The sequence below is a fragment of the Stigmatopora nigra genome, chromosome 22, assembly GCF_051989575.1.
Source record: "Stigmatopora nigra isolate UIUO_SnigA chromosome 22, RoL_Snig_1.1, whole genome shotgun sequence".
In the NCBI taxonomy this organism is placed as follows: domain Eukaryota; kingdom Metazoa; phylum Chordata; class Actinopteri; order Syngnathiformes; family Syngnathidae; genus Stigmatopora; species Stigmatopora nigra.
Window position 1 is genome coordinate 3,016,635 of NC_135529.1, and position 25,866 is coordinate 3,042,500.

The 25,866-nt window shown below is 38.8% G+C and overlaps 3 protein-coding genes across 6 annotated transcripts in view; 1 reads left to right on the forward strand and 2 right to left on the reverse strand.

Moving 5' to 3' along the window:
• The first annotated feature begins 1,070 nt into the window (after nt 1-1,070).
• Nucleotides 1,071-12,136, forward strand: LOC144215899 (PI-PLC X domain-containing protein 3). The gene is made up of 6 exons (XM_077745097.1): nt 1,071-1,404; nt 7,406-7,662; nt 8,015-8,188; nt 8,416-8,591; nt 8,996-9,097; nt 9,815-12,136. Exons 1-6 carry the CDS (start codon nt 1,299-1,301, stop codon nt 9,972-9,974), a joined length of 975 nt encoding a protein of 324 aa, XP_077601223.1. The 5' UTR covers nt 1,071-1,298; the 3' UTR covers nt 9,975-12,136.
• Nucleotides 12,137-16,711: 4,575 nt separating this feature from the next.
• Nucleotides 16,712-23,008, reverse strand: LOC144180898 (regulator of G-protein signaling 7-binding protein A-like). The gene is made up of 6 exons (XM_077709052.1): nt 22,331-23,008; nt 21,115-21,281; nt 19,440-19,570; nt 18,901-19,045; nt 18,280-18,350; nt 16,712-18,169 (listed from the first exon to the last, which is right to left on the reverse strand). The coding sequence occupies exons 1-6, from the start codon at nt 22,478-22,480 to the stop codon at nt 18,078-18,080; spliced, it is 756 nt and encodes a 251-aa protein (XP_077565178.1). The 5' UTR covers nt 22,481-23,008; the 3' UTR covers nt 16,712-18,077.
• Nucleotides 23,009-23,604: 596 nt separating this feature from the next.
• LOC144215837 (uncharacterized) overlaps nt 23,605-25,866 on the reverse strand; it is a 5,372-nt gene continuing 3,110 nt past the window's right edge. For 3 of the 4 annotated variants that reach the window (XM_077745005.1, XM_077745008.1, XM_077745007.1), the window contains exons 3-5: nt 24,690-24,930; nt 24,079-24,204; nt 23,606-23,849 (exon numbers count right to left, since the gene is read on the reverse strand). In XM_077745005.1, coding sequence (XP_077601131.1) covers nt 23,632-23,849; nt 24,079-24,204; nt 24,690-24,930 — 585 coding nt within the window. In that variant the 3' untranslated portion in view covers nt 23,606-23,631. Of the gene's footprint in view, nt 23,850-24,078; nt 24,205-24,689; nt 24,931-25,866 lie in introns of all 4 variants that reach the window. The other variant, XM_077745006.1, reaches the window with a different exon arrangement.

Below are 25,866 nucleotides of genomic sequence, written 5' to 3' on the forward strand. Positions count from 1 at the left end.
CCAATGTAACAGTTTGCCTTCGAACGCATCTTTCACCCCAAATCCTCCAAGTGGCTGAGCCCGAAAATAGTGAGCTTTGAGCGGCCAGAAAGAAAACACAGTCTATTGAGCCTCAAGGCTGGAGGCTCATAGTTGTTTTCATCGAAACATGTGAAAGAGAAACACCCATAATGGGTCACTCCAAGCAGCCAGGCGAATTCACAGTTGTCACCCCACATGAACGTGCCCCCTTTTAGCCGTTGAAACCTAAAATTAAGTTTTGCCTGACGATTGAGGGCCAGGATTTCACTCTGACTATGCGTGAGCGTGGCTGAGAATAAATCTGTCTCTGGCTCCCACAAAAGCGAGGTACCTTGTGTGGAAGACCACCAACCTACGTGATGTTAATTAATCTAATTATTCACTTGTTAACAAAATTTACAGGTGCAAGAACACTTGTATTTACAAGATTTTATTATATATATATATATATATATATATATATATATATATATATATATATATATATATATATATATATATATATATATATATATATATATATATATATATATATATATATATATATATATATATATATATATATATATATATATATATATATATATATATATATATATATATATATATATATATATATATATATATATATATATATATATATATATATATATATATATATATATATATATATATATATATATATATATATATATATATATATATATATATATATATATATATATATATATATATATATATATATATATATATATATATATATATATATATATGTTTATGTAAATAAATTGTATTTAATTCATAATATGAGTGCATTTAATATGAATGATAGGAGGAGAAATTCTCCGCCAGCCTCTCCCAGTGAAAATGGATTGCAGGTCTAACGCCCTGGTGGCCACTGAAACCTGAGCATTCCCAGCCAGTACTCCCATTTCGAACCTTGGATGTTATTGTCTGCTCACTTGTTCGCAGACCCTAGTGACCAGTCATCATCAGACGTGGCGAGTGCGCCGCCCAGGTGTGGGTGGTGTGTACACTGTCACTTAACTTGCCAGTGGAGCGTGTGTGTGCGCGCGCGTCTGGAAAGGGCGGAGGAGGAGGTGGACGTGGAGGAGGACCAGCGCGCACTAGGCATCCTCCTTTCATCCATCCATCCATCCATTCATCCATCCATCCATCAACTCATACTTCCATCCATCCAGGCAGGCAGGCAGAAAGAAGGTGGCCGCCGAGGCAAGCCTTCTCCCGGGGAAGTGTGTGTTGAACACGGCGGCAGCATGGCTTCGTCTCACGGCAGAAGTAGTGATCTGCGCTTCGCTGACTGGATGTCGAGTCTCCCGCAAAGCATGCACAACATCCCGCTTACCAACTTGGCCATCCCGGGTGAGTACATTCAGGTGCTGCTGGGAAATTTCCTCGCATTGTACCGTCGGTGCTTTCAAATGAATTTGAACGTAAATCGGAGGGCGTAGTCATAAATACATTATATTGTTCATGTGGCACGTGAAGATCTAATCGGATGCAGATCAAATACCATAATTGACCTTTGAATGTCGTCAAATGGAACCATCAGAAATTGAAAAGGTGCATTTAGGCGTATGCACAAAAGACCTGTTGCACAACGTGAGAATTATATTGGAAAACTTGCATGCATTTTTACTCAGCTTCAAACTAGAATACATATATGAAGAGATATTGATGGGTAGGTAAGGGAAATTAAATTGGCAGAACAGAAATATTCACAGACGTGCAGAACAATTATTAAAAATATATATAAAGGGTAAATGCGTAGAAAAACAGGAATCCAAACATTATAACTTTATGGAAGATTAGGAACATAATGATGAGGTGCACATATTGAGTAGATCTTCTCTCAAAAATGTCGAATGTTTGTTTCCAACCAATCAGCACACAGTTTTTTTCCCCCAACTCCAATTATGTTGGTAATTGCTTTTTACAAAGCTCCCATCTTTTATGAAGCACCTTATAACAAGTCAATTAATTATCCACGGCCATTACAGAAATCGTATTGATTAATCATTCTAATTTGTCCTACCATAGCCTATACATTTATTTTTACTAGATCCTCAAGTCTTGCATGAATGGGTTTTATATCCTTTTTTTGCCATCTTGCTGCTAAATTATTGGATTCAGTGACGACTACAATTGCCCAGAGGATGAAATATGTTTGTTAGCAGGTAACCTATTCACTGTTTTTCACACATTTAAATGTCACAGTGGTTGTCAGACCAAAGCTATATCCATATTTATTGCTTTGTCGCCACCTTGTGGGACTTTAGGTAAAAAAAAAGGTTTAAAAAATTCTAGGGATTCAATTACACTTGTATTTTTACTAATTTGTGCAGGTCTAATACACTTGTATGCCCCCATGCCTGGTCAGCATGAGGTGAGTTTGTTATGTTATATATTTGTATTATACTTTTTAGGAGAGGTATGGAACTGGATGAGTAAACAGCTGAATTGAACTGAAGGCCTAGGTCCCAAATTACAACCCGCAAGCACTTGGACGCCAGACGCCACACACCAGCATTGACATGTCATAAGTCATGCTAGCAATTTGCTGAATCACACAGCTCAGTGTGACAGCTTAGTTGAACGGCGCCGAGGTATTGAACAGCATGGGGGTATGCTCTGTCCCATTTAATTAGCTATTATTACTTGCACATTGCAACTGGGCTATGGTCGGGAGGCAAAACATACACTCTCCTACCCACCTCATCCTTTTGGATCCGTGTTCTGTATAAACAGTGTTGACAGCTTTTTCTTCCCTTTTTGCGTGCACAAATGACAGAGATTGTTTGTCAAGATTTCCTTATTGGGGGTGAATTTGATTTGAACAGCAAGTAGGTGCTGCTATAGATATTTGATTTCAAAATGTTACTACAGGGACATCTTATTGTGTCCAGCTTTTATTAAGGCAGGATCAATTGGGGACAGAAAGAAAAAAACAGGCCTGTATCACCACCCACAGAAGCTCATTAAAGGCAAGGATGGTATATGGAGGAACTTAGAGAAGTGTTTGACCTCTATAGTATAAAAGATTCACTACAATGGATGCATTTAAGTGACATTTCATTTCTAAGTGCAATACTATGATCTAATGCAGTTTTGGGCTCATTTTATTTATTTAAAACAGTAATTTCAAGGCTTTAATGACACAATTCCGTGCCCAAAATACCAAACAGCCCCATGCCTGTGTAGGACAGCTGTGCGCGTATCGTTCTTTTTCTTAATTATTGGCAATTAGTAAGGAACATCACTAATCTATGGGTTTATTTTTCCCCTCATTCCCTTAGATGACAAGTCTTTAGGCTTCTGTCATCTATTAAATACATAACAATTTCCCTCTTGAATAGGAGATAAATACGATATGTAAAATGTTGTCGTCTTGCGTATTTGTCATCCCCGTGAAGTTTGTTTCTTTGTCAATTTTACCCAGTCCCAAGTCTGCTAGGTTTCTCTGTTATTTTTCATTAAGGTCTTTAGTTTTGTCCACCAGCATTGTGTTTTGTTGTTTGGTTCCTGCTCTTCTGGGTCCCACTCGTTGGAACTCCTTTGCCAGGAAGAACAGTTTAAAGATAAGGAACCATAGACATCACTGTCATCATAAAAGCAAAGAGACTCTCATTCCGCGTAAAACGTGCAAGTAGATTAAGATGGAGGGAATATCCCTACATTTTTGTCATCAGTAGTGCACCCTAAGATCATTGTGGGTTTTACTCATTATAACTGCCTTACACTCATTGATAGTCTACTACACGATAGATGTGCATACACTGAAGACAAACAGAGGCAATAAAAGAGAATAAGCAGGAGTATTTTGAGTTTTTGCAGCAAGCACTGAGAGAGGAGGCTTAAATCCCCTGAGTGGATCTCTCGCATTGCTTCTTAATCCCCAAACAAGGTTGGCGATGCACCCATGATGCAGTTAACCATAGCACAGTGAATTTTGGGGCTTCAATTATATTCTTGGTATTTTTTTTTGTTTAGGCCAGCTTGTAAACATTCCTGATCAAATTATGTTCACAGATGTCTTGCAAGCTATAAGAAAATGATTTTGTATGGATTTCTACACAGGTGGCCTCGATTGCAGTACTGCTGGCTAATTGAATTTCCTTGCAGAAGGAAATTTGTCTTGATTGTAAAAGTCCAGTAAGTACACGGGTAGCATGTGTCTCTGTGTGGGGGAGTGGCTTGCCTATAAAGGACAGTTCAGCCAGGTAGCCTTGTGCACATTTCAGGCTATTTTTAGGCTGGGAGAGGGATAAAAGAGGAGACTGAAGGGAATGGATTTCCACATGCTAGAGTAGAGGAAGCTCCATTGGTGTGTTTCAGTGACAATATCTCAGCCTTTTGCCACATGATGCAATTTAGGTAAATGCATCACTTAGTCAACATTTGTAAAATAACTAAATACTTTGTGTTGTATTTTTTCTCTCTTTTTACCTCATTCTCTTCTGATTTGTTCATTTTTTTGTCTTCTCGGCAAATAACCTCCTCGTTTGCACCTCCTATCTCCTGATTTTCTCTCTTTATGCCCACACATCATCATTCCTGAATTCCCCCCCTTAATTCTACTGGTCTCCTTTCCTGATCATCCTATTTCCTATGTTTTTCTTAGATTATCACTTTATCTCATCCCATCACTGTCTCTCATCTCCAGGCATTTTCACAACTCATCTCTTTAAATCATCTGGTTGCAATTATTTTTGTGTCCTATCGCCTCCGGTTGTCATCCCCTCTACTCTTTTATTTCTCTAATCTGTACTTTGACTTTTTCAACCCCAAGTGTCAGTCCACATCATCATCTCATCTTCTCTTTATTGCTACCTCATCTTTTAATCTTCCAATCACCCATCATTGCTCATTTACACAATAATGTTTACTCCTTATTTCTCCTTCTCATGACCAAAACTCCTGCCTTGATTTTCTCTTCCAGGTTTATTCAAATTCCCTAATTCCCTTTCTTATCTTATTTAATCTCTCCATCTTCTCGTATCACATCACGTATCTCCTCTTAGACCTTATCTGGTTCTTTCCATCTGTTTATCATCTCCTTATTTCCACGCTCTTGTTCTCTTAATTTGTCAAAACCTGCCCTCACTTCCACCCTCAAATTCTCATTTTATGTCATCATCTCTTTAAAAAAAACATCCTCTCCCCATTTCCTCTTCTCAACTCTGCCATTCATCTCTTCTCCTGTATTGAATTTCACTCGGCATACAAGCATTACTCAGCAGCGTACATCTCTCTGCACTTGTGGATATTTTGGCAGTATAGTGGGGCCCTCCAAGCTTAAAGTTGTCTCCTTGAAATAGTGTGTGTTGTTTTGCATGAATATATAATGCACAGCCTTCACAACATACTCATGAAAGGCCATTCTTTATTTGAAATGCAGGTTTATGTCAAAGTCTTGTTGGTTGGGGAATCCATTACCATCTGTTAAGATGAGCAAAATGTGTTTTGTTACTGATTATTCAAGAGGAATAATATCCAAAACTCACTATTAGTTTTGAAAAAGGAAACATAGAAATACTATATCAAGTAAAAAGTGCTGAGCCTGTTTGTCGTGGGCAGGCTTAATTCAGATAAAAGAACACAATGGGCTTATGTTCCCTGTACCCCAAATGGGGAAGCAAGATGCACCAAAGACACTCCATTATCTTATCAGAAGAATGCAAAAAGCAAAATCCCTTACACCTCATGAACAACAGGCACAAATTAATGGACTGCTGACCAATAAGTATTTTTTTTTTTACTATGAAGCAGATATTTTCGTTGTAAAATTGACATTGAGCTCCATAACCCTGCATGCAATATAATCAAATGCACTTTATGTATGAATTCTGGTGCTATTTACTGATTATTTGTGTGGCAGAGAAATGGAAGCAAGTAGGCAAATGATGAGTAATTTTCCGTTGAATTGGCTAGGCATTTGATAAAGATGCATTTGGACTAGTGCAAATGTTGATGTGCAGTTTGTTTTTCTGTTACGTTTGCCATGGAAATGCGTACGCATAAAATGTGAATTTAAATCCTTTTGCCAGTAACTTTATGTCTAGCTTTTCAAGCTGGTCATCTGGAAGCAGAGCGTGACCCTGGCTGCAGGGCCCGCCTGCTCCAACTGTCAACTCTGCTTTGACTCCTCGTGTTGGATGTCTTCGAAAAGCTTATCATAGCACGAATTCTGGTCTATGGTTTCCCCTCTATATACTGTGTGTGTGTTGAGGGACGTGTTGCTACTTTGTGAGATTGAACAGACTGTTGTTCTAAAACGGGAAAAAAAGGATGCACAATCAATGTATCACAGAAATGAGAACAAGCAGGCAAATGATAAAACAATTTGTCTGGTTTATGTGTCCTAATATGACCTCCTGTGTACATATACACACCGCAGGTCATATAAGAGCACAAACCTTTGAGATCAACTGCAAGTGTATGAAGATCAGAAATTCAGACTGAATCTTTTCATTGAGGCCCACGTAGCTTCTCCTAAGGCCGAATATAGCGGTGCATTTATTTGATGGAGATGCTGTGGTATGACCTTAAGAAAAATATTCACCCCTAGGATTCTTGCAGAAATGGCGGAAACAGTTTTATATATAAAAAGAACCATCTAAATCTGAATTCCATGGCAGTCATGCTGAAACTGTCACAATGTTAAGAAAGATCCTTTCATAGTGGATTTTTTTGTTTTTGTGTGATCTAAAGAAAATTTTATTTCAATACAACCAGTCCACAATTGACTAATTTGCTTGTTGTTTTGTATTGCATCTTACCTTAATTTGATATTCAATTTTTTAAATACTGTTTTGGGTTTTTTTTTTTGGCCGGTGTTCCAGCTAAAGATTAAATATGTGCAATTTCTTCATAAACACTTGATTTTAGACAGCCATAAGACATTGAAACTCAGCAGTACCACATTAAAGCTGTTCCAGCATTTGTAGTCATTCAGATTAAATATTCTGACTGTTCAAACAACCAAACTGCGCAGATGTCTTGTCGCATTTTCTGGCTGGAAGAAGCCTAAACATAACCAAATAAAACCTTCCATGTCATTTGTGCAAGGGAGAGTGAATAAGAAAAGATACTAGTTCAGATCACAAGGAGAAGCAGGTTCTACAGCCCAACCAAGCATTTCATACACATATGAATCAGTTACTGTAAAAGTGGGTTAAATACACTCTTGACATTCTTGTCATTTTCTCCAAAAGACCCTTTACAAACACTATATTGATTTTGAACACAATCTAGCAATATGTATGGAAGTCATTCATTTTCTATGACTTTGTTTCGAGGTAACTTTATACGACCAAATATTCCTCCTGAAGGTTGTGTTTGTTTTTGCATGTGTCACCTTCAGGTTCCCACGACTCCTTCAGCTTTTACATTGACGAAGCGTCTCCTGTGGGCCCCGAGCAGCCAGAGACCGTGCAAAACTTTGTTTCTGTTTTCGGCACTGTGGCCAAGAAGCTCATGCGGAAGTGGTTAGCCACACAGACGATGAACTTCAATAGCCAGCTGGAGGCCGGTGTCCGCTTCTTCGATCTGCGCATCTCCACGAAGCCCCGAGACCCTGACAATGAGCTTTTTTTTGCCCATGGTCTGTTTAGTGCAACGGTCAGTACACTTTAAAAACTGCATTTCTGTCTTTATACCCAAATGTCCACGCTATCTATTGTCCGCCTCTCTGTCTGTCTCGGAGGTAGATGTATTGATTGAACAGTCTTGGTAGTTGACTGTACTTTAATATAGAAGTGAGTAGTATTCCATTTCCATGGTTTTCAATTAATTTCCAATTAAATGTTAGATTGCATTTTCATGAAATTTGCCATAGATAAAGCATGACAATGACGAAACTCGAGGACATAATGGAAGTGGATTGCTTTAAAATATGAGCTTTGCTGATTAAAATGATGATTAGACATTGCCCTAGTTTTATAATAATCCCTTGCACATGTGTTTTGTGCAGGTGAGAGAAGGTTTGGAGCAGATCAGCAGCTTCCTGTCGTCACACGCGAGAGAAGTAGTTTTCCTGGACTTCAACCATTTCTATGGAGTTCAAAACCTGCACCACGAAAAGCTGGTTACCATGTTGAAAGATGTTTTTGGAGAAAAGCTTTGCCCAGTTGTCTTTGCTCAGGAGGTACGCCTGTAAGAAGAAAAGCAGTCACATTACTGGCAGTATATAGTATTTATCATGAACTATTCATATACCCCTCAACCCCTGTTTATTATAACACTTATTGGAATGAATTCTGCCAAATACAAGAGCTGAGAAATCTCTAAGTTAATCAAACAATGAGTATAATATTGAGGTTAAATTTTGCACTGGTTTAAAACTGCTCATTCTTCTGTCCCTGTGTCCTTTAGGTGAGTCTGCAGTATCTCTGGGAGAAGGAATATCAGGTGCTGGTCTTTTACCACCACCCCATGGCTCTGGAAGTCCCCTTCCTGTGGCCAGGCCAGATGATGCCTGCCCCATGGGCTAATACCACCGACCCAGAGAAGTTGGTTCAGTTCCTCCAGGCTTCTGTCACTGACCGCAGGTTAGCGGTCAGATTCTCAGCACTTTTTTGGACACACATGAATTATTTTGTTACTGAGATCAGATCACTGCCATTTGCTTTCCAATTGACTTCAACCCTCCTGTTATAATCTGAACAATATTGGTCAGTTTCTATGGTTGAAAAATGGAGCAAATAAATACATTATTAAAATACTACTGATCAGATACAGTATATGGCATTAGTTTGAGTGTACAGTTGCTAAAATCCCTGCTGCTCATCGTGCTGTAAATGTGTACTTTACATAAGATTTCTGTGAGTATTTTTTGTGTGCAACTTCTGTTCACTTGTTAACCAATATATGACCTGTTGTGGCAGTATTAAATGCTCACTGGTTTCTCTATGTAATGGTATAAACTTCAAATTGGACTGGTTCTTTTCTCCAGGAGGAAGGGGACCTTCTTTGTCTCACAGGTGGTCCTCACACCAAAGGCCAGCACAGTGATGAAGGGAGTGGCCAGTGGGCTCCGAGAGACGATTACAGAAAGGTGAGGTTACAGAAAGGTGAGGATTTGTCGACATTGTCAGAAAGGATTATTATTATTTATAGATATGTTGAATTTTGGATGTTTATTGTAGGATTGGGCTGATAGCAGCAGTTTTGAAGAATGTCGGGACACTTTCGATGATAGGGAGGTGTAAATAAGTGTTGGCATAAATAAGGGAGATAAGAAAAAGGAGGCAAGCAAAGACAATTTGTGAGGGGAGATGATGCAGTTGACAAGGGTACTGCATGGCTTGCTGGATGAGCTCTAACTGCTCAGAACATATGAGTATGGAAAGAGTTGGTTAAGTAAAGTTGACCGAGGGGCTGAGTTAAAATTCTGCCAAGTGCTCTTTTGAAATGAAAAATAGCATAATGGAGTTTCAGAGGGAATTTCCATTTATGTGACCAGACAGGGAGTATCAAGGTTGGCTCATATGGTTAGTAAAGCAAGTATAGTACGTATAGGTATAGAAAACAATGATGTGGCCTACATACATTGTTATTGAAAATGATAATCCTGGCCAGGATATATTTTCTGTGTGCTAATGTGTAGTATTTTGTTGATGGAGAAAATAGAACCCCCCCCCCCCCCCCACCCCCCACCCCCTTGTCCATCAGCTCTTGGATGTGTCTTTGTCCTCCTGGATTAATCATGTTTCCTAGTCTCTCTCCATTATTCTCCTGTAATCAATAATTGTCCTTTGGATGCATTACGTAGGGCTTTGCCAGGAATGATGCAGTGGATTCGGTCGCAGAGGCCTGGCGAGAGTGGCATCAACATCATCACCGCTGACTTTGTGGAGCTGGGCGAATTTATCAGCGCTGTCATTACCCTCAACTACCACGTGGATGATGAAGACGACGACGACGCTACCTGAGAGCCTACGAGCGTGACCTCCCCCTTCGGCTACCAGGGGTTTTTGGTCTTTGCTTCACCTCTTTGCTACTTGCCGTTTGTTTCAGTGGAGACGTGCAACTCCTTTCGCTTTATTTAGGGCTATAGTGAAATGGTGAATGAGCCACGATGAGGTTGAGAGAAGAAACTTGGCGATGGGTGAGTTACAAATGCACAAATGACAGTATCGGCCTACTAATTTGGGGAGGATTACGAGCTGTTAAATCAATTGCTTACGTCATACAAAGCTAAGGTTTTTGTTGTTGTTTTTTTTAAATCAATGTTTATCTAAAAGCATTTCTGCTAACCATACTGTTAAAAGATTCCGGATTGTCAGTGGATATGTTGAAATTTCAGCTGGGCAACCATAACCATAACATTACAATTTAATTTGGATTTTTGTACTTTTCATATTTTCAATTATTTCTATTTTTATGTTTTGCTTTTTGAATGGATTTTTCAAAAAATATTTAATGTTACTTTAGATGTTTTTTGGTTCATTTTTATTGTTTTTAATTTTTACATTTCTAACATCTTCTATTAAACAACTAAAGTTTACTTTTCCAAATGTTTCTTGCCCCTACTACACAATCAACTTTTTTTCCACAACCCATCTCATACCATTAACAGAAAGGTGAGGCTTGCGAGGGGCAATGAAACAATAAAATACTCTTATTTAACATTCCATTTTTTCTTAATTTTTTTAAAATCTATTTTGGTATGATGTGGGGAAATCACCAAACTAAAAAAAATACTACTTTCTTCAAGATTTGTGTGAAAAGGGAAATAAGACTATATTGTGTTTAAAATAAATAAGGTGTTGCTGTGATGATCTGTGAAGAAATCACAAGCTCCGGCTGAATTTATAGTGGGTGCTGAGTCGTGATGTACAAAAATATTGCTCACAAGAGTCTATCCAGTGTCTGTTTAAGCTTTCAACCACCCCTTGTGTGTCTGTATTGACTATACTCTGGTGCAGCATCCATGAGTCACCATGACTGTTTTGTCTTTCTGCTGACACACAACTTTAGAGGTGACTTTTATTTCTATTCAATATTTATTTTTCTTTGCAGGACTGCTTCAATATGTTTAAATAGCGGTGCAACATTGATGTCTTTATTGGTGTCTTTGAATGTCTCCAGGTCTCTGAAGTTCACATTCTGTCATCATTTATTGAAAGAATCTGCAAGTTGGAATAGCCAATCAGTGATAAATTCATTGACAGAAATATGAGATGCTGTATAGGCAAAAAAAAAAAAAACATTTACCTTTCGCATACATGGGACTTTTATTTGTATTCAGAGCGAGAGGTGTTTTATTTAATGAAATTCAATGTTTTAGATGAGTGTCAAATGTAGGTTAAGTGGTATTTTATGTTTGGTATGTGATAATGCATGAGTGGATATCTAATGCTGTGTTTGAGTGTTTTTTTTTTTGTGTGCGTGTATATTTCCCTCTCATGGTAAATGTTATTTTTGGCTTATATTATAACTTACACCAAAGAGTGGAAGTAGACTCAAAAGAGAATAAAAGCACTTTCTGAGAATGTATCCAGCGAGGATCGGTGTATCATTCCCCTTTGTCCAACCATTCCACTAAACTATTTGGGACTGTTGAATGTGTTTTTAAAGTCAAAACTGTCATGTGGGTGAGATGAAAAGTCCTGTTTGTTTGTCTGCTTTTATGTCTTCTAATCAACGTAGCTGCAAAAGACAATATTGCCAAGAAATTTACCTCTCTGCTATGATTCTTTTTTTAATACAAATTTGATAGTGGTGTGCATAAGTGACAAACTATTAAAGAACCATTTTGATGCATATGCTCTGTGCATCTGTTTTATAATTTCCATTTTGAAACTTGCATGACTGTAATAACAAAACTCTTGTTTGTTTGTCTGTTTTCTCCCAATTGCAATCAAAAAGACTGGAACGGCACCAATGACTTGAGACTTGAAAAGGACGTGCAAATTGTGATGTGAGGTCATTATTGTCTTCCCTGGTCAAAGCTGTTGTCATTGCTTTTATGCTCCGGTGTATAAGAAAAAAAAATAATACAATGATCCAAAAAGGAGTGTGTTGCTGTTGTAAAACTGAAATCTTTGTTCTGAGAGTTGCAACTAATTAAAAGTCAATTATACAAAACTATCTCGACTTGACCTGCGTCTGTATTTGGAAATTAATTAACAGATGTCACTTCTTATGTGGTCTTTGCGGGGGTACCTACTGCCTCTGACCACAAAGTTGTTAGTGCAATTTAATATATGAAGCTTCAGTTGGATATGAAGGATATGGATAAAATGATTAAACAGCTTTTCACGTTGTACCTGTCTGTGTTTGAGACCTCATCACAATAGTCCTACTCTACCCAGATTATCTAAAATTTGAGCATGGAACAAGCACTTGGACACCACTTGGACTTTAAGCTTTTTTGCCTACGTGCTCTGGAGCATCCTAAAAAATATAAGGGGAGGGGTGAAATCATCCTAGTTACCACGGTGATGAGAAAAGAAGTGGGCGAGCGATGGCATACAGGGTGACCTTGCACAGACTGTGTTGTATAATTCATGTAATTCACTGTCATTCACTTTGTAATTTACCACGTGAAGTGGGAACAGACCTGGTATGAAACTGGATTGCCTGAATGCTGAGACCACGTTGGTCAAGAATATCATGAAAAGTCCTTCTTTTCTGAAGATCGAGTATTTAGAGGATTAGATAACATAACATGAGTAAAATAACCAGCATTTTTTAGACTGGAGTAGCAGAATAACATTACTATAACTGTTGCTGTATTATTGATTCATGCAATTTCCGTACTGCTTATCCTCACAAAGGTCATGAGTAGTTGTAATATTATTAATAAATGTATTCATAAGAAATGTTTATAATTAGACATTTCTTCTATCTAACATAACACTTTCTGAGCCAAAGTCACAGTACTTAACACTTACAGTAAAAAAAAGGCAATTTGTGGGGAAAATACAGTGACAATATTATGAAAGACTCAGTGATGCATACAGATTGACTTTGTTTCATTGATTAAAAACAGTAAATGTTATGCTTTGTTATTACTAAGTTTGAAGTGTGAGGACGCCTATTGTCTCTTGCGCATCTCATTATAAGGATGAAGCACACTAACAGTACCCTGCGGTACACATTTATGAGCAGGAGGCGCCATAAAACTTCTACCAGCGCTGTCAAAAGCACTCTGGGTAGACATTTAATCACTAAATGGGCGGGAGTGTACTCATTGCTGTGCACACAGGAGACATAAGGATAATGTTCTGGTTTTCTTTGTCCACTTGCCTATGATGACAACATACGTACACTGATTTTTTTTAGTCTGATCCTTGTATTCTGACTAAAACAGAAAACTGACAATTAAGTTTGGCCATTTAATGAATTAATACAGTCAACTGTTCCAATTTTGTCCACTCTAATACTCTTCGTCAGCCGTGCATTTAGTGCAGAAAGGTCAGGGACTGCTGCATTTTATTGTTAATATGTAGTACAAAGACTTTTTGGAGACAGATGGCGGTCAAAAGAGGACATGTGACTATGGTGTAACAGCACTAATGAAGGCCATGGTCTGCTGGCCAGAGCAAACTGTTATTGTTGCCTGAGGGACAGGATAACCGTGAAGGAGGCATTTAGTCTGGCTGGTGATTTCATTGACATGGAAAATGACCCATTCATTATGTGCCTCTAATCTTTGCACTACATACAAGTAGTCGCCAAAATTGTGAACAAGTAGTCGTCAATACACCTAAACCACCTTCAATTGTGATTCAATACAATAGCGGTGTCAAAAGATACTGAGGCTTAGTATTTATTCAAAAGTATTGCAGTCCATCACCTTTATGGCATTTGTCATTTACTATTCATGTCCCAACATATGGAAAAAATATATATATCTAGCGAACTCCATTCCCACCTCACCTTTAATAAGCCTTTCAATACGTTTTCTGCTCCTATCACGAGTGCTGAAAGGACACTCTTCAAATTCACAAATAACATTCTCTGATTTTAAATCCCTCTCTATCCTCATGTTCCTGGGACTGACTGCGACCTTAGAGACCATCTCACACACATACTGTTCCAAAGACTTTACCTTAAATGGCTGCCCTAATTTCATTTAACCCTCAAATCATAACAATCAGAACCCGCTATTTGATTCAGGCTACCATCAATTCTCTCTTCTATCTTTGCCATAACCTTTAAAAAAAAATACACATTTATATAAATTGCTTGGCCTTCTATATCTCTCCTGTAAGCCAAATTCCATACTCCCACCTCTCTGTGTCATTCTGAAATTAAATCCATGACATTCCGTCACCTAAACAACCCTTAAGCACAACATTTTTCCTCACCCTGTCTGCTTGTCATCTTTCTTCCATCTTATCACATCCGTAGCATCATTTGAGATGATATTTTCATCTCTGGGCCACCTGATGGTGTTGTGTTTCACTCATCTGACTTCGGTGTGGGCTCAATTCCCGCCAATGGCGGTATGATTGTGTGTGTGAACGGTCGTATGGCTCTCTGTGTGCCTTCCGGCTGACTGGCGACCAGTCTGGGGTGTTGTCTGCCTTTCAGCCGCCGTCAGATGGGATAGGCTCCAGCAAACCAAGCAACCCAGTCCAAATGGTTCTTTTACTCTCTGGCATGGAGGACACAACATTCACAACTTCCAAAATCAATTTAAAATGTAGACTCGTCAGACTATGGAACACACTTTCAATTTGCAGGAGTCCATTTTTGAAAAGCCAGAGAAGCCGGCGGCGCTTCTGGCTGTTGTTGATGAAAGCTTTTTTGTTTTTGTGTAGTTCTGTTTTAAGTCGCATTTATGGATGTAGCAGCGAGCTGTATTAAGTGACATTGTTTTTCTTTAGTGTTTCTGAGCTCATCCTTTACACATTGAGTTAACTTTTTGTTGCAGTTCCTCCAGAGGTATTGAAACGTATTGCCCTTTGTTTATGGTTTCCATTAATATTGCTGCATCGTGCTTGTTTGGAGTAAACAATATTTAGGAAATATTTAAATATGATAATGCTGATATACGTTACAAATGCACACAATGGTAATATAGTACATATTATATAATATTTTATAATAGCAGTTCACTATAGTCATCCAACAGGACGAGATTGTTCCTTACCATCCTCTCTCATATAGCACCACTTTTCAAGGAGATTTCTGCCATATTAAAATAAACACTCCATGCCATTTGAAAGCCTGTTCCCTATTGATTTGTCATATGACTTGGACCTGCTGAATCTGTTGCTTGCACAGATTTGTTTATTTACGGAAAGAGAATCATCTGTCGCTGTCACAAGCTAATGTGCCCTGTGGCTCGGTAGCACACACTTCCAAACTGACAGCATGTAATGGCTTGGAATTGCATGAGGTCATCCATGAGTTTGACAACAACATCCGGATGGAACGTGTTTATAAAGGAAATAACATTCATTCATTCATTTTCCTAATCACTTATCCTCACAAGGATTGCAGGGGGTGCTGGAGCCTATCCCAAAACAAACAACCCGAAACAGTGGCCAGCCAATCGCAGGGCATGAGGAGACGGACAACCATTAATGCTCACTCTCATACCTAGGAGCAATTTGGAATGTTCATACAGCCTACCATACATGTTTTGGTATGTAGGAGGAAACCGTAGTACCTGAAGAAAACCCATGCAAACCCGGGGAGAACATGCAAACTCCACTTTTCTGTTTATCGCAATGAATGTATTAACTGGCCAACTGCGTTGATGGAAAAACACTGTAATATAAACAACCACTAAGGGAGCATTTGGCAGGTCAATTGTTGTCAGTGTGTGCAAACTCCATCTGAAGAGGTGCATGAGAAATAATAACAATGATTCAGTAGCAGACAGCGCATGCACGTGGCCACAATACAACACTACATCAGGCTGCACTTTTTTGTCAGATGTGGGGAAACATGGTGACCTTGATGATAATATGTGTCCACCTTTGCTCTGGATTTCAGAGCATATTGGGGAGTATTGTTGTAAGGACCAAGCAGAGGGCCTAAATGACACAAAGGGTGTGTAGTGTTGGGGGGCATACATATGGCAATTTGTCTTATATAAGTTTCAAGTGTTATCTTATATCTTTCAAGCAAGTACTATGTATTATCAAGCCTTTTGAATTGAGACACCCCCTAATTCTCATCAGATTGATTCCAGTTATCACTTGAGTTAAGAAAATCTTTAGTTAAGTCTTGCATTCTTGCTTTTAATCACAATATGAAATGCCTATGCAGAGCAGAGTGTTAATAAATATATTTCCCCTGCTAAAAACATCAAACCTTGGAGTATTAGTATATTTAAATGTGCACAAACATGTACATGTGTAAATGTATTTACTATTTACTGTAAGTTGTTGGTCAACAACTAACACTTCCAAGCTCAACAAATGTGTACATATAATAGAATATTTATGTTTTCAGGTTTCTGATCACCATGTCATCATGATTAAGACCCAATAACTTTCCTAAAAAATGTCCACAACTCCAAAAAAACTTATAAAAATAATCATGTTAAATTGTTCTGTCAATGAAGCTGGGAAAGAAGATAATGTTGGAAAAAGTAATCAAGCCGCCCAAAAGATTATCCGAACAAAAAGAACAAAAGAATGATAAAAGATTGAAATATCACTGTGGGTCAACACAATAATCAAGGAAAAAATTCATTTCTATAACAAAAGTTTTATTAACAATGTAAAGGATCTACATCATCCTCATGTATTGACTGTCCCTCCAAGGGTCTCTAAACTCTATCAAGCATCTTCCACATGGTGGTGCCATGCTGAGTAACAACCAATAACAGGCCTACTTATTTTCAGAGCACTGGAACAGGAAGTGTACAGAATACAAGATGCATGTGTGTGTGAGGGGGGGGTGCATGTGCAATTTATACATATATATATATATCCCGCTTTGATTTTTTAAGTTTAAGATACAGTTATATCTTTCATGGAAGACTAAAATAAGAAGAGGTATGAAGGAGAAACAATAAACTTCTAGACTGGACTACACAATTAGTAAATTACTTTCTGACTTCCTAAACATTTGTACATGTTTCATTGATTAAACATGTTCTTTTGTTTTTGTTTTTTTTAGACATTTACATCACTAACCCTTCGGTTATATTGTTAGTGAATTTGACCCATTTCAATATGAAAAAATAAATAGAATGGTACCTTAATTGATGAGTTTAAAAGTGATTTTTTTTACTGTATCCTTCCATGCATTGCGACTCTGTTTTTTGCCCCCTTTTTTTATTACAGGCAGGCTGAAGGCCCGTGAAGGCATCACTCACGTTGTTTTGGCTGTTGTTGATGTATGCACTATCATTTTGAACTATTTCACCTTTATTTTGGGACAAATAACAATGTCACTTTATAGGTATATTCTAGGGATGTATATACACAAATTCTCAGAGCACGATTTATGATGTATTATTTTGTATCAAGGCTTATGAATTCATTGTTAAAATTTTTCCAGTAGATGGTATAGACACAGCACTGGTATTGCATGTAGGTTAAGAGTTAGCAAATAGAGAACAGCCTTCAGCCTGTAGTAGCACATAAGTATCTACTTGTTCATTTGAGTGGCAGGACATCGGAGGCTCGCTTATAGGAAACAAAAACAGGGCTACATTTGTATTTTTCAGTTTTTCTTCAATCCAATATTGGTACTTTTTTAAAAATGTTATTTTACGTTTGATATTGAAACATGCACTGGCTCACATTGACCATTAACACAAATTGAAAACCATATTTTCAAAATGTGTTTGTTTTGCACGTGTGCATATTTTCTTTGTCTTTTACATGACATTACATCATTACTATTGAGCCAAAACTATTGGGTAATTCTATAAGTTATTCTCGGTAGTAGTACAAAAAGATACAAAATAAAGAAATAAATAACAATGGGCAGCCTTGCTCTATTTTGGTCTGTTTGTCTGAAAATGGCAGTATTTTGAGTGGTGAAGGACAGGACAGGACAATGTGAAGTTTCTTGACATTGTTGTTGTTGTTGTTTTTGTTGTTGTTGTTGATAGCTCAGCTGGTTACCAGGCAACAGAGGCCAAAGAATCGCCTCTTTCTCTCTCTGACCAGTGGGTAGGGAGACAGGTTCAGCAAACTGCTGTCGTCTGCAAGCAACGAAAATGGAATCAACATATAGCTCATTTATATTTATTTTTGTTCTACTTGTACAGCACTGTACTAAACTCTAAGAACTTAGTGTTAGGTCTCAACACACCTTGGTTCTTCAGTGGTAAAGGCATTGTCTCCCTGAGTTTAGTAAGAAGGTTCTTCATTTCTCTCATGTCCCTACAACAAATAAGATCAAGGGTCCATTTTATGTAGATTGTGGAAAGTTAACTGTAAGTAAGTCATGTGTGATACCATTCCACAAATGTGGTATGTTAGAAGTGCAATCAGTGGATTGCAGTTTGGTGCTTCTTGTTTCATCACAACCCCCGTTGGTTAAAGTGTCTGTAGAACAAAAAGCTACCCGCAGTGGCCCACCAGGACTGCTTTGCCAAACCCTGAATTCTAACCCTAACAACAAAGTTGATCGCGGGAGGTTGGCTCATTGAAATGTAAATCTTGGAGCAAAGGACTGTATTACTAAAATTGCTTTCTACAAATATTACAGGATTTTTTTTTCTCACATAATCTATTCTTATTATCAATGTTACAATAGTTGTACTGTTTACATAAATAATTGCTTCCAAAATGGTCTTGTTGCTAAAGTACATATAAAATAACAATACAATGCAAGACCAATGTTTAGTGATAAGCCATAAAGAAATATCCATGCACACTTTATCCCAAATTATCCCAAAAGATTGAGAGAGGAATTTCAGCATGAACTTACTTTTCAATGTCTTCTATATCCGTGGCTACCTGCCAGTTGAGTGCAGGGCCATCAGTGGGCGACGAGGAGGTGTCCTCAAGGATGGGGACGTCCGAACTCTCCTCAAGCTTCCTGTCTGATGAGGGGAGGCTAAAGGGCTCTTTGCCTGGTGCCACAGAAAAAGCCAGATGCATATCAACAATACGTTTCTGAGAAATCTTAGTGGAAAAAATACACAAAGAGTAATTTACTGCGAAATTGACAAAAGGCTTGCAGCATTCTATTCTATGCATCAGTGGTGGCAATGTAAAAATGTACAGTTCTGACACAAAGATGGTGGATATTATGACAAGAAAAATTGTGTTGCAGTTTGGATTGCAAGATAGAAAATTCATTATTATAGAATAAAGGTTTTTTTTTAACATTTGAAACTGAGTTTGTTAGCATTGGTGATGGATAGCTCTCGTATAAGTATCACTCATTTTTCAATTTGCTTCAGTTGAAACATTAATGGTTGTTCTCAAAGTGTATGCAGAGTAAGTGCCTCTGGGTATGTTTACCTTTCCTGTGGAGCTGCAAAGAACTCAGCAAGCAGCAGGACTTGAGCATCTCGGTGATGTACATTTCCAGACAGCACTGCAGTTGGATGAAAAGCCTGCAGATCTCCGGGTGAATCTCGCCATCCTCCGGCCTAACAGAGACATCAATTATTAGCCTACTTCAAGGGCAAATACATTGTGGAAAGTTGCTAATTTAATGTATGGTTAAAAATAAATGAATTTCTGGAGTGCCTGGCGTGTGAAACGGAGCAAACAATTAAATCTTTATTCAACTGCCTTTTCTGAAAATGCGTCAGTAAACACTGCCATCTGCACTTCTGCACTGTTACGTAAAAGTGGACTAATTTGCATAATCATTTGTGTTTGGTGATGTGTCCACGCGACATACACACAAACTGCTTTCCCCACAGGTCAGTTGGACAAAAGTGTGTGGAAACACGGCAAAAGTAAACTAATTGAATTGATTTTTAAATTAAAAAAAACACATCAATATTACTTGAGTCAGACATAAAACATGACAATAAGCAGTAGAGTTACGCCTTCACTTTTGCTTGATGAAATGATTATCTGTCTTTGAGTTTGCTTAGCTTTCAGAGGACGAGTAATGAAATGCGATGACATAAAAAGCCCATCAAGTGTGATTTATCTACCCAGCGCTCCCTCATCACTGACTTTTATGACACTCTACAGCAGCTTTGCACATGCTTCAATCTATAGCAGGTGATGGCTAAATGAGCTCTGAATCACCCAATGGAGAGTGAAAGTACTAAGTGGACATTTCAAACACACAACTTAATATATTCATGGATGTCGCATTCAAAAATGTGTTAGTATTTTTGCAGCAACTTTTTACAATAAATATGGGTAATTGCTTTTAATGCCTGTAAGAAGAGACTGATAAGATTTGGAAAAATGATCGCATTTCAATTCCTACTAACATACTTTTTTTACCCTTACTTTCCACTTTGTGAACTTTAACAAACTTTTATTTCATTTAACCAAAGTTAATACGTATCTAAAAATAAATAAATACATTTGATCTTTTTTTACATGGTTCTGATCCATTAATTCACATTGGATTTGGGAGATCTTTAGTATATATAGTGTATTCTTGTTACTCTCGAGTGCAGATACCTAAAACCACAATACATTTACACTTTATTAAACCATTATATGGAAACATTTTATCTTATTTTTAAGTGTTATTGTCGGTGTAAGTGACCCCAGTGATGGCTCAATGGTCCGAGTGCCCTGCTGTTATTGTGGAAACATGGCTTCAATTCCCACTTGTGGGTTACGTGAGGAAAGGCATCTGGCGTGAAAACTGTGTGTCAAATGTATCATGCAAATTGACTGTTTTGCTCTGGCAACCCCTGAGGGGAAAAGCTGAAAAGGATAGATGGGTGGACTGTTGTGTAAGCAAGTGGTTATTTTATATTATATAAAATAGGGAAGACCAATGAGAAAAATGTTGCAAAAAATAATCCTACAGATTACTTTTTATTAATTGTTGAAATGTCCAGTTTCGGAAATCACAAAGAAAATGCTGGCACACAGCTTTAAATATTAGTGGTTTTATGTCAAGGTGTATGTATGACATTCTAGTGCTAGTTTCTTTAAAAAAAAAGTTTGTTTTAGGAGATGGGAGGAGGTTATTTGCCTGCTTAAATCTTACCCTGCTATTAAAGAGAGACTGTGGTGTGCGGCCCTGGCCATCTCGCAGCCTTTGCTCCGTGTCTTCAACATATCCGCCCGCAAGTTAGGACAGTCGGCAGTGATCTCACCAATAGAAATGACCAGTTCGCGGTAAAGAGCTACCAGCGTGTTGAACTCTTGCACGATCTGCATTGCAATCACATAGAAAATATCAGAGTAAAAAGCATGCATATTCAGTCGAATAACAGCTTTTTTTTAACCTGCCTGGATTATTAAAATAATGCTCAGGCGTTTAAGTCCAAATGCATTATTGTATACCAGCTTAAAGTATCTGATATAGTTTACACGTGACTTTTTTTGTACCTGTAAAAGAAACCATCAAATAGCATAAGGTCCAGTACAATAATGTTATTTTTTTCTTAAATCTTGCTTAGCTCTTGTATTAGATATTAGATTAGTTGGTGTGCATATATTTTTCATTGAACAAAGTACAATTCAAACTATTGATTCCAGAACAAATTGAATTGGGCACATGCACATCATTTATTTTTATTTTTAAAAAGCACATAACTAAACAATAATAAAAATCTTATCCTAAAATTGCCCTGGCAATCAATTTAAGGTATCCACCTGCTTACTGTCCATATTTGGCAGGGATTGGCACCAGCACCCCGAGACATATGGCAATAAGCGGTGCATAAAATGAAAGAATTATTATAAAATAATGTTAAACAAAGAGGTAAATTGAACAAAAGCAACAAGTGCCTTTCAAAAAGAACCAAAGTCCATATAGATGATTTTACCTTATCAAAATACTTAGATTACAAACATTGGATTAATAACATACGATGCATGTAGACTTTGCAGCACCTTGCAGCACCCCCCACGACCCCCCCCCCCCCATTAAAAAGAGAAAAAAACTGCGAGACTGCCATGCAGCATCTGCAGAACGTTCATTGTACGCAGCCATCACTTGACATTAACATGTTTCATGTATGCCATGTGTATCACATCAACATCATTGAACATCTCATAAACAAGACGAAAAGAATATATATTTCTTTTCCTTCAAAATCATCCACTACAGCTCGTTTTGCTATAAATGGGTATTACTATGACATGTCGATTCTGTTCTGCATCTACATTTTGGTCATACATGAGCGTGTAGGATGCACAAAATAGGATCCGCGCATGCACCCACCGGTGCTCGGGATTGACGCGCTTCCGCCACCTACCATCCTGCAATCGGCCACAGCTCGCTGGGCTCTGCGGCTACTCTCCGTGCTCTCCCGGCGCTGTGGGTCTCTGTAAAGAGGCTTGCCGATCTGGAAGATGTTCCCGGCCGTTCTGGGGCGGTTTTTGCGCCCATTCGACGCCGAACTCATGCATACACAGGCACTAATCAACCCGTCCTGATAGGGAACGAGCTCTCCTGCGTGCCGCTCCCCAAGCCCGGCTCACTCTCTTCCTCCTTCCCCCGCCCCCCCAAAGTCTCCACCGTCCTTCCTCCTTCTTGTGGACTCTTGACCTGCTTGATGGTCGTGGGGCGAAGGTCCGATCACACCCAAAGCCTCACCTTCCGATTGTGAGGCTAGTCGAGGATGGTGGATGAGGGCTGGGAGGCGGAATACGCTCGCCTCTTGTCCGCATCAAGTCACCTTCACACCCGTAGCTTGCAGCTCGCTCGCTTCGTCTCCTCCTCGTGCATCATCCCGTACACCACGTCCATTTCTTGTGCTTTGCACCGAACACCACGGTCAAAAGAAGGCAAAGGCAGCAAGATACGCATCTGCTGCCTCTAAGCTGCAGAGAAGCTGCAAACGTCACCAGTCCACAATTTGTTTGGATGTATTTTTTGGGAGCTCGCAGTGTGATGTGAAAAACTCCGCATTCATTCACAAATCTACCCCTCCCCTCCACGCTTCACGCTGGTTCTACCTGCCGTAACCTTGGAGGAACATTGTGTGGAAAGCATTACAGCCCCCTGATTATGAGGTAACATAGATAACATAGTATACGTAATATACATAAATGTATTTACATATACATACTTATACATACGTATACATTCATAATTTCAGAATCATACTTTTTGTGTAAAATGTTTTTGCTTAATATGGGAAATAATTTGGAGGGCAACTAAGACTCAGATCATTTATTGTTAAACTAAGCATAAATATGCATCCATTTGTGCATTTGTCTAAGAATAGCTCTCTCACAGTAAGCATTCAAGCGCAAAAGTAATATAATGTCCCCTTCTAATTTAATCATGATGAATCATGCCGTTTTGGGTCCTCCTGATCAAGCCCTGCCATTGAGAGACAGAACTTGTTGTTTATCATGTTCACACAGAGATCACTGGATGCCTGAATGTCCCTCCTACACAAGATCGTCTTTGAATCGTTTATTAATGGCTGATAACAAGCTGACGCGGCTGCTGTTTTCCCTCCACTCAACATCCCACCTGCTTATCTCCACGGGAAAGCTATTTGCTTGGTAGGCATTTACCATTAAATCATCAACACCATCATCATCTTCAGGCTGTCAAAAAAAGGGTGAAAAAGAGGTAATAGAGAATGCAAAATACAAAGAAGCCGATAATCCAGTTCCCTGAATAAATGTAGATGGTGACCATGTCCATGTCCAAGTGCCAACCATGGGCATCTTCATCAAAGTCTGGTGCATTCAAACGAAAGCCGCCTCCCGTGCGTAGCATTTGGCGCCGTGTCCCAGAGATGGTTGGTCTCCTGAAACCTGGAGGGAGACATTTGAATTTTATTTATATATGCCTCATTGTCTGATTGTTTAACATTCGACATCGGAAGTATTGGCCAGGATCCTCTATTTTGTGTTTCACGATTTCTTTGGAATTTCAATGGTCTGGGAACAAATGGCAACCTATGTGTGAGTTCTTGTTATTTCATAATCGGACATCTCATTCCGGTGATCGATTGATTGTTCTTTTAAAACGTCAATACATTACCCCCAAATATTCTGAAGAGTTTTCTGCAGCTCGGCAGAGGCCATTTTGCACAGCTTGCTTTCTGGAAGTATTGTTTGCGACGCAGGAATTCCTTTGGGAGAAATGTCTTCGCCCTTTGGTTTAAATCTGTGAGAGAGGAAAAAAATCCAAAACGGTGTTAGGGAAATATGATTGATTCAATAAACACCCAAAAACATGACCCATGTATGACAAACCCCACATGCTGCAGTTTCTACATGACCTTCACTTGACTAATCAACACAAGAACTAAATTACCATCCTCAAAATCACTTAATCATCAATGAGAACGCTCATCTGTGGGGTCTTGTTTTCCTCTTGACCCCATCCATTCAGACTTTTATGGCACACAGAAACTGCAAAAATAGACCACTGTGGGTTATCCAATCACCTTATGATTGGGTTACATTAGTATTTACTGACTGACCAAAACAGTAGGTCCTACTTGCAAAAAATTAGATCCAATACCCTCTTATTCCCATTGTGTCAGATTGAGAAAGTTATTGTTTGAACAAGTAAATTATAGTTTGGGTAAATGATCAGTTTCCAACTATGCCACAATCCACCCTAAGACCTGGCTTGACTTGGCTCACCTTTCTGGAAGAAGACATGTGTGATGATGGTTCTGCATAGAGGGCAGGGCGTGTTGTCGGGCCAGTTCTGGGCCAGTGTTCTCAGGCAAGGTTCGCAGAAGATGTGCTTGCATGGTTGACACATGTACGGGTTGAAATAGACATCCAGGCATACGGAGCAGACGTAAGCCTCTGTGGCCACTTCCTCTTCATCCTCATCAGTGCTGCTGTTGCTGCTGCTAACACTATCAGTGTAACCCTGCTAAGAGTAAAAGAGAGGGACAAGTCAGAACATCTCATTTTTTTGAACCGCATTATCCTCACTTGCGTCACAGGGGGTTGCTGTAGCCTATCTCAGCTGATTTCGGGTCAGAGGCGGAAACTCCACACAGATGGACCAACCTGGATTTGAACCCAGGTCTTCCATTGTGAGGCCAATGTGCTAACCACTTAACCACCGGGCCACCCAAGTCTGAACTTTTCAAATAGATTATATTTAAAATTAACTTTCAACCTTAAACATTTATTGTCATTACTTATTTTTGGGATCTAAATGCATGTAGCTCCCTTTTCAGTCTTTTTGATATTGCGTGCAATATGCTTTGAGCATTGTTTGACATATTTGACACTCACCTGCATTTGATTATATGTGTGTTTGACAAGTATCACATTGGGTGAGATTTCCATGGCGTGAGACTGTCTGTCGCTTATGCTTTCTCACATCTGGCACATAATGTGTGACAAGCAAACTGAGTGTTTGGCGGAAAGTATACAGTCATTTATACATTGACTTGGCATTGTTTTACCCTGGTTTGCATCACCAGTCCCACAATAAATCCCCCCTAGCTCAGCTTCCCAAGGGCCTGCACAATCACATACATAAACCCCCCTCCTTCCCCACCACACACACACACACACTCACACAAAGATACCCACATAGTTTCAGTTTTAAATGCACACCCTTAAACTGAAGCGAAGGAATAATCCATCCCTCAATCATGGCAAAATCTTCCCCTCATGTCACTACATTTGACCAGTAAAAAGTGCCACATCAGCATCAGTGCCACTTGTTGACAGCTAACACTTGAGAAGAGGTAGAACATCAAGAGATGCTTCCAGAGTAATTACCGCTTTGAAATCCATGGGGGATTTCCTACTAGCACCGTGCCATCATCCCAAGGTGTGTCATTAACACACA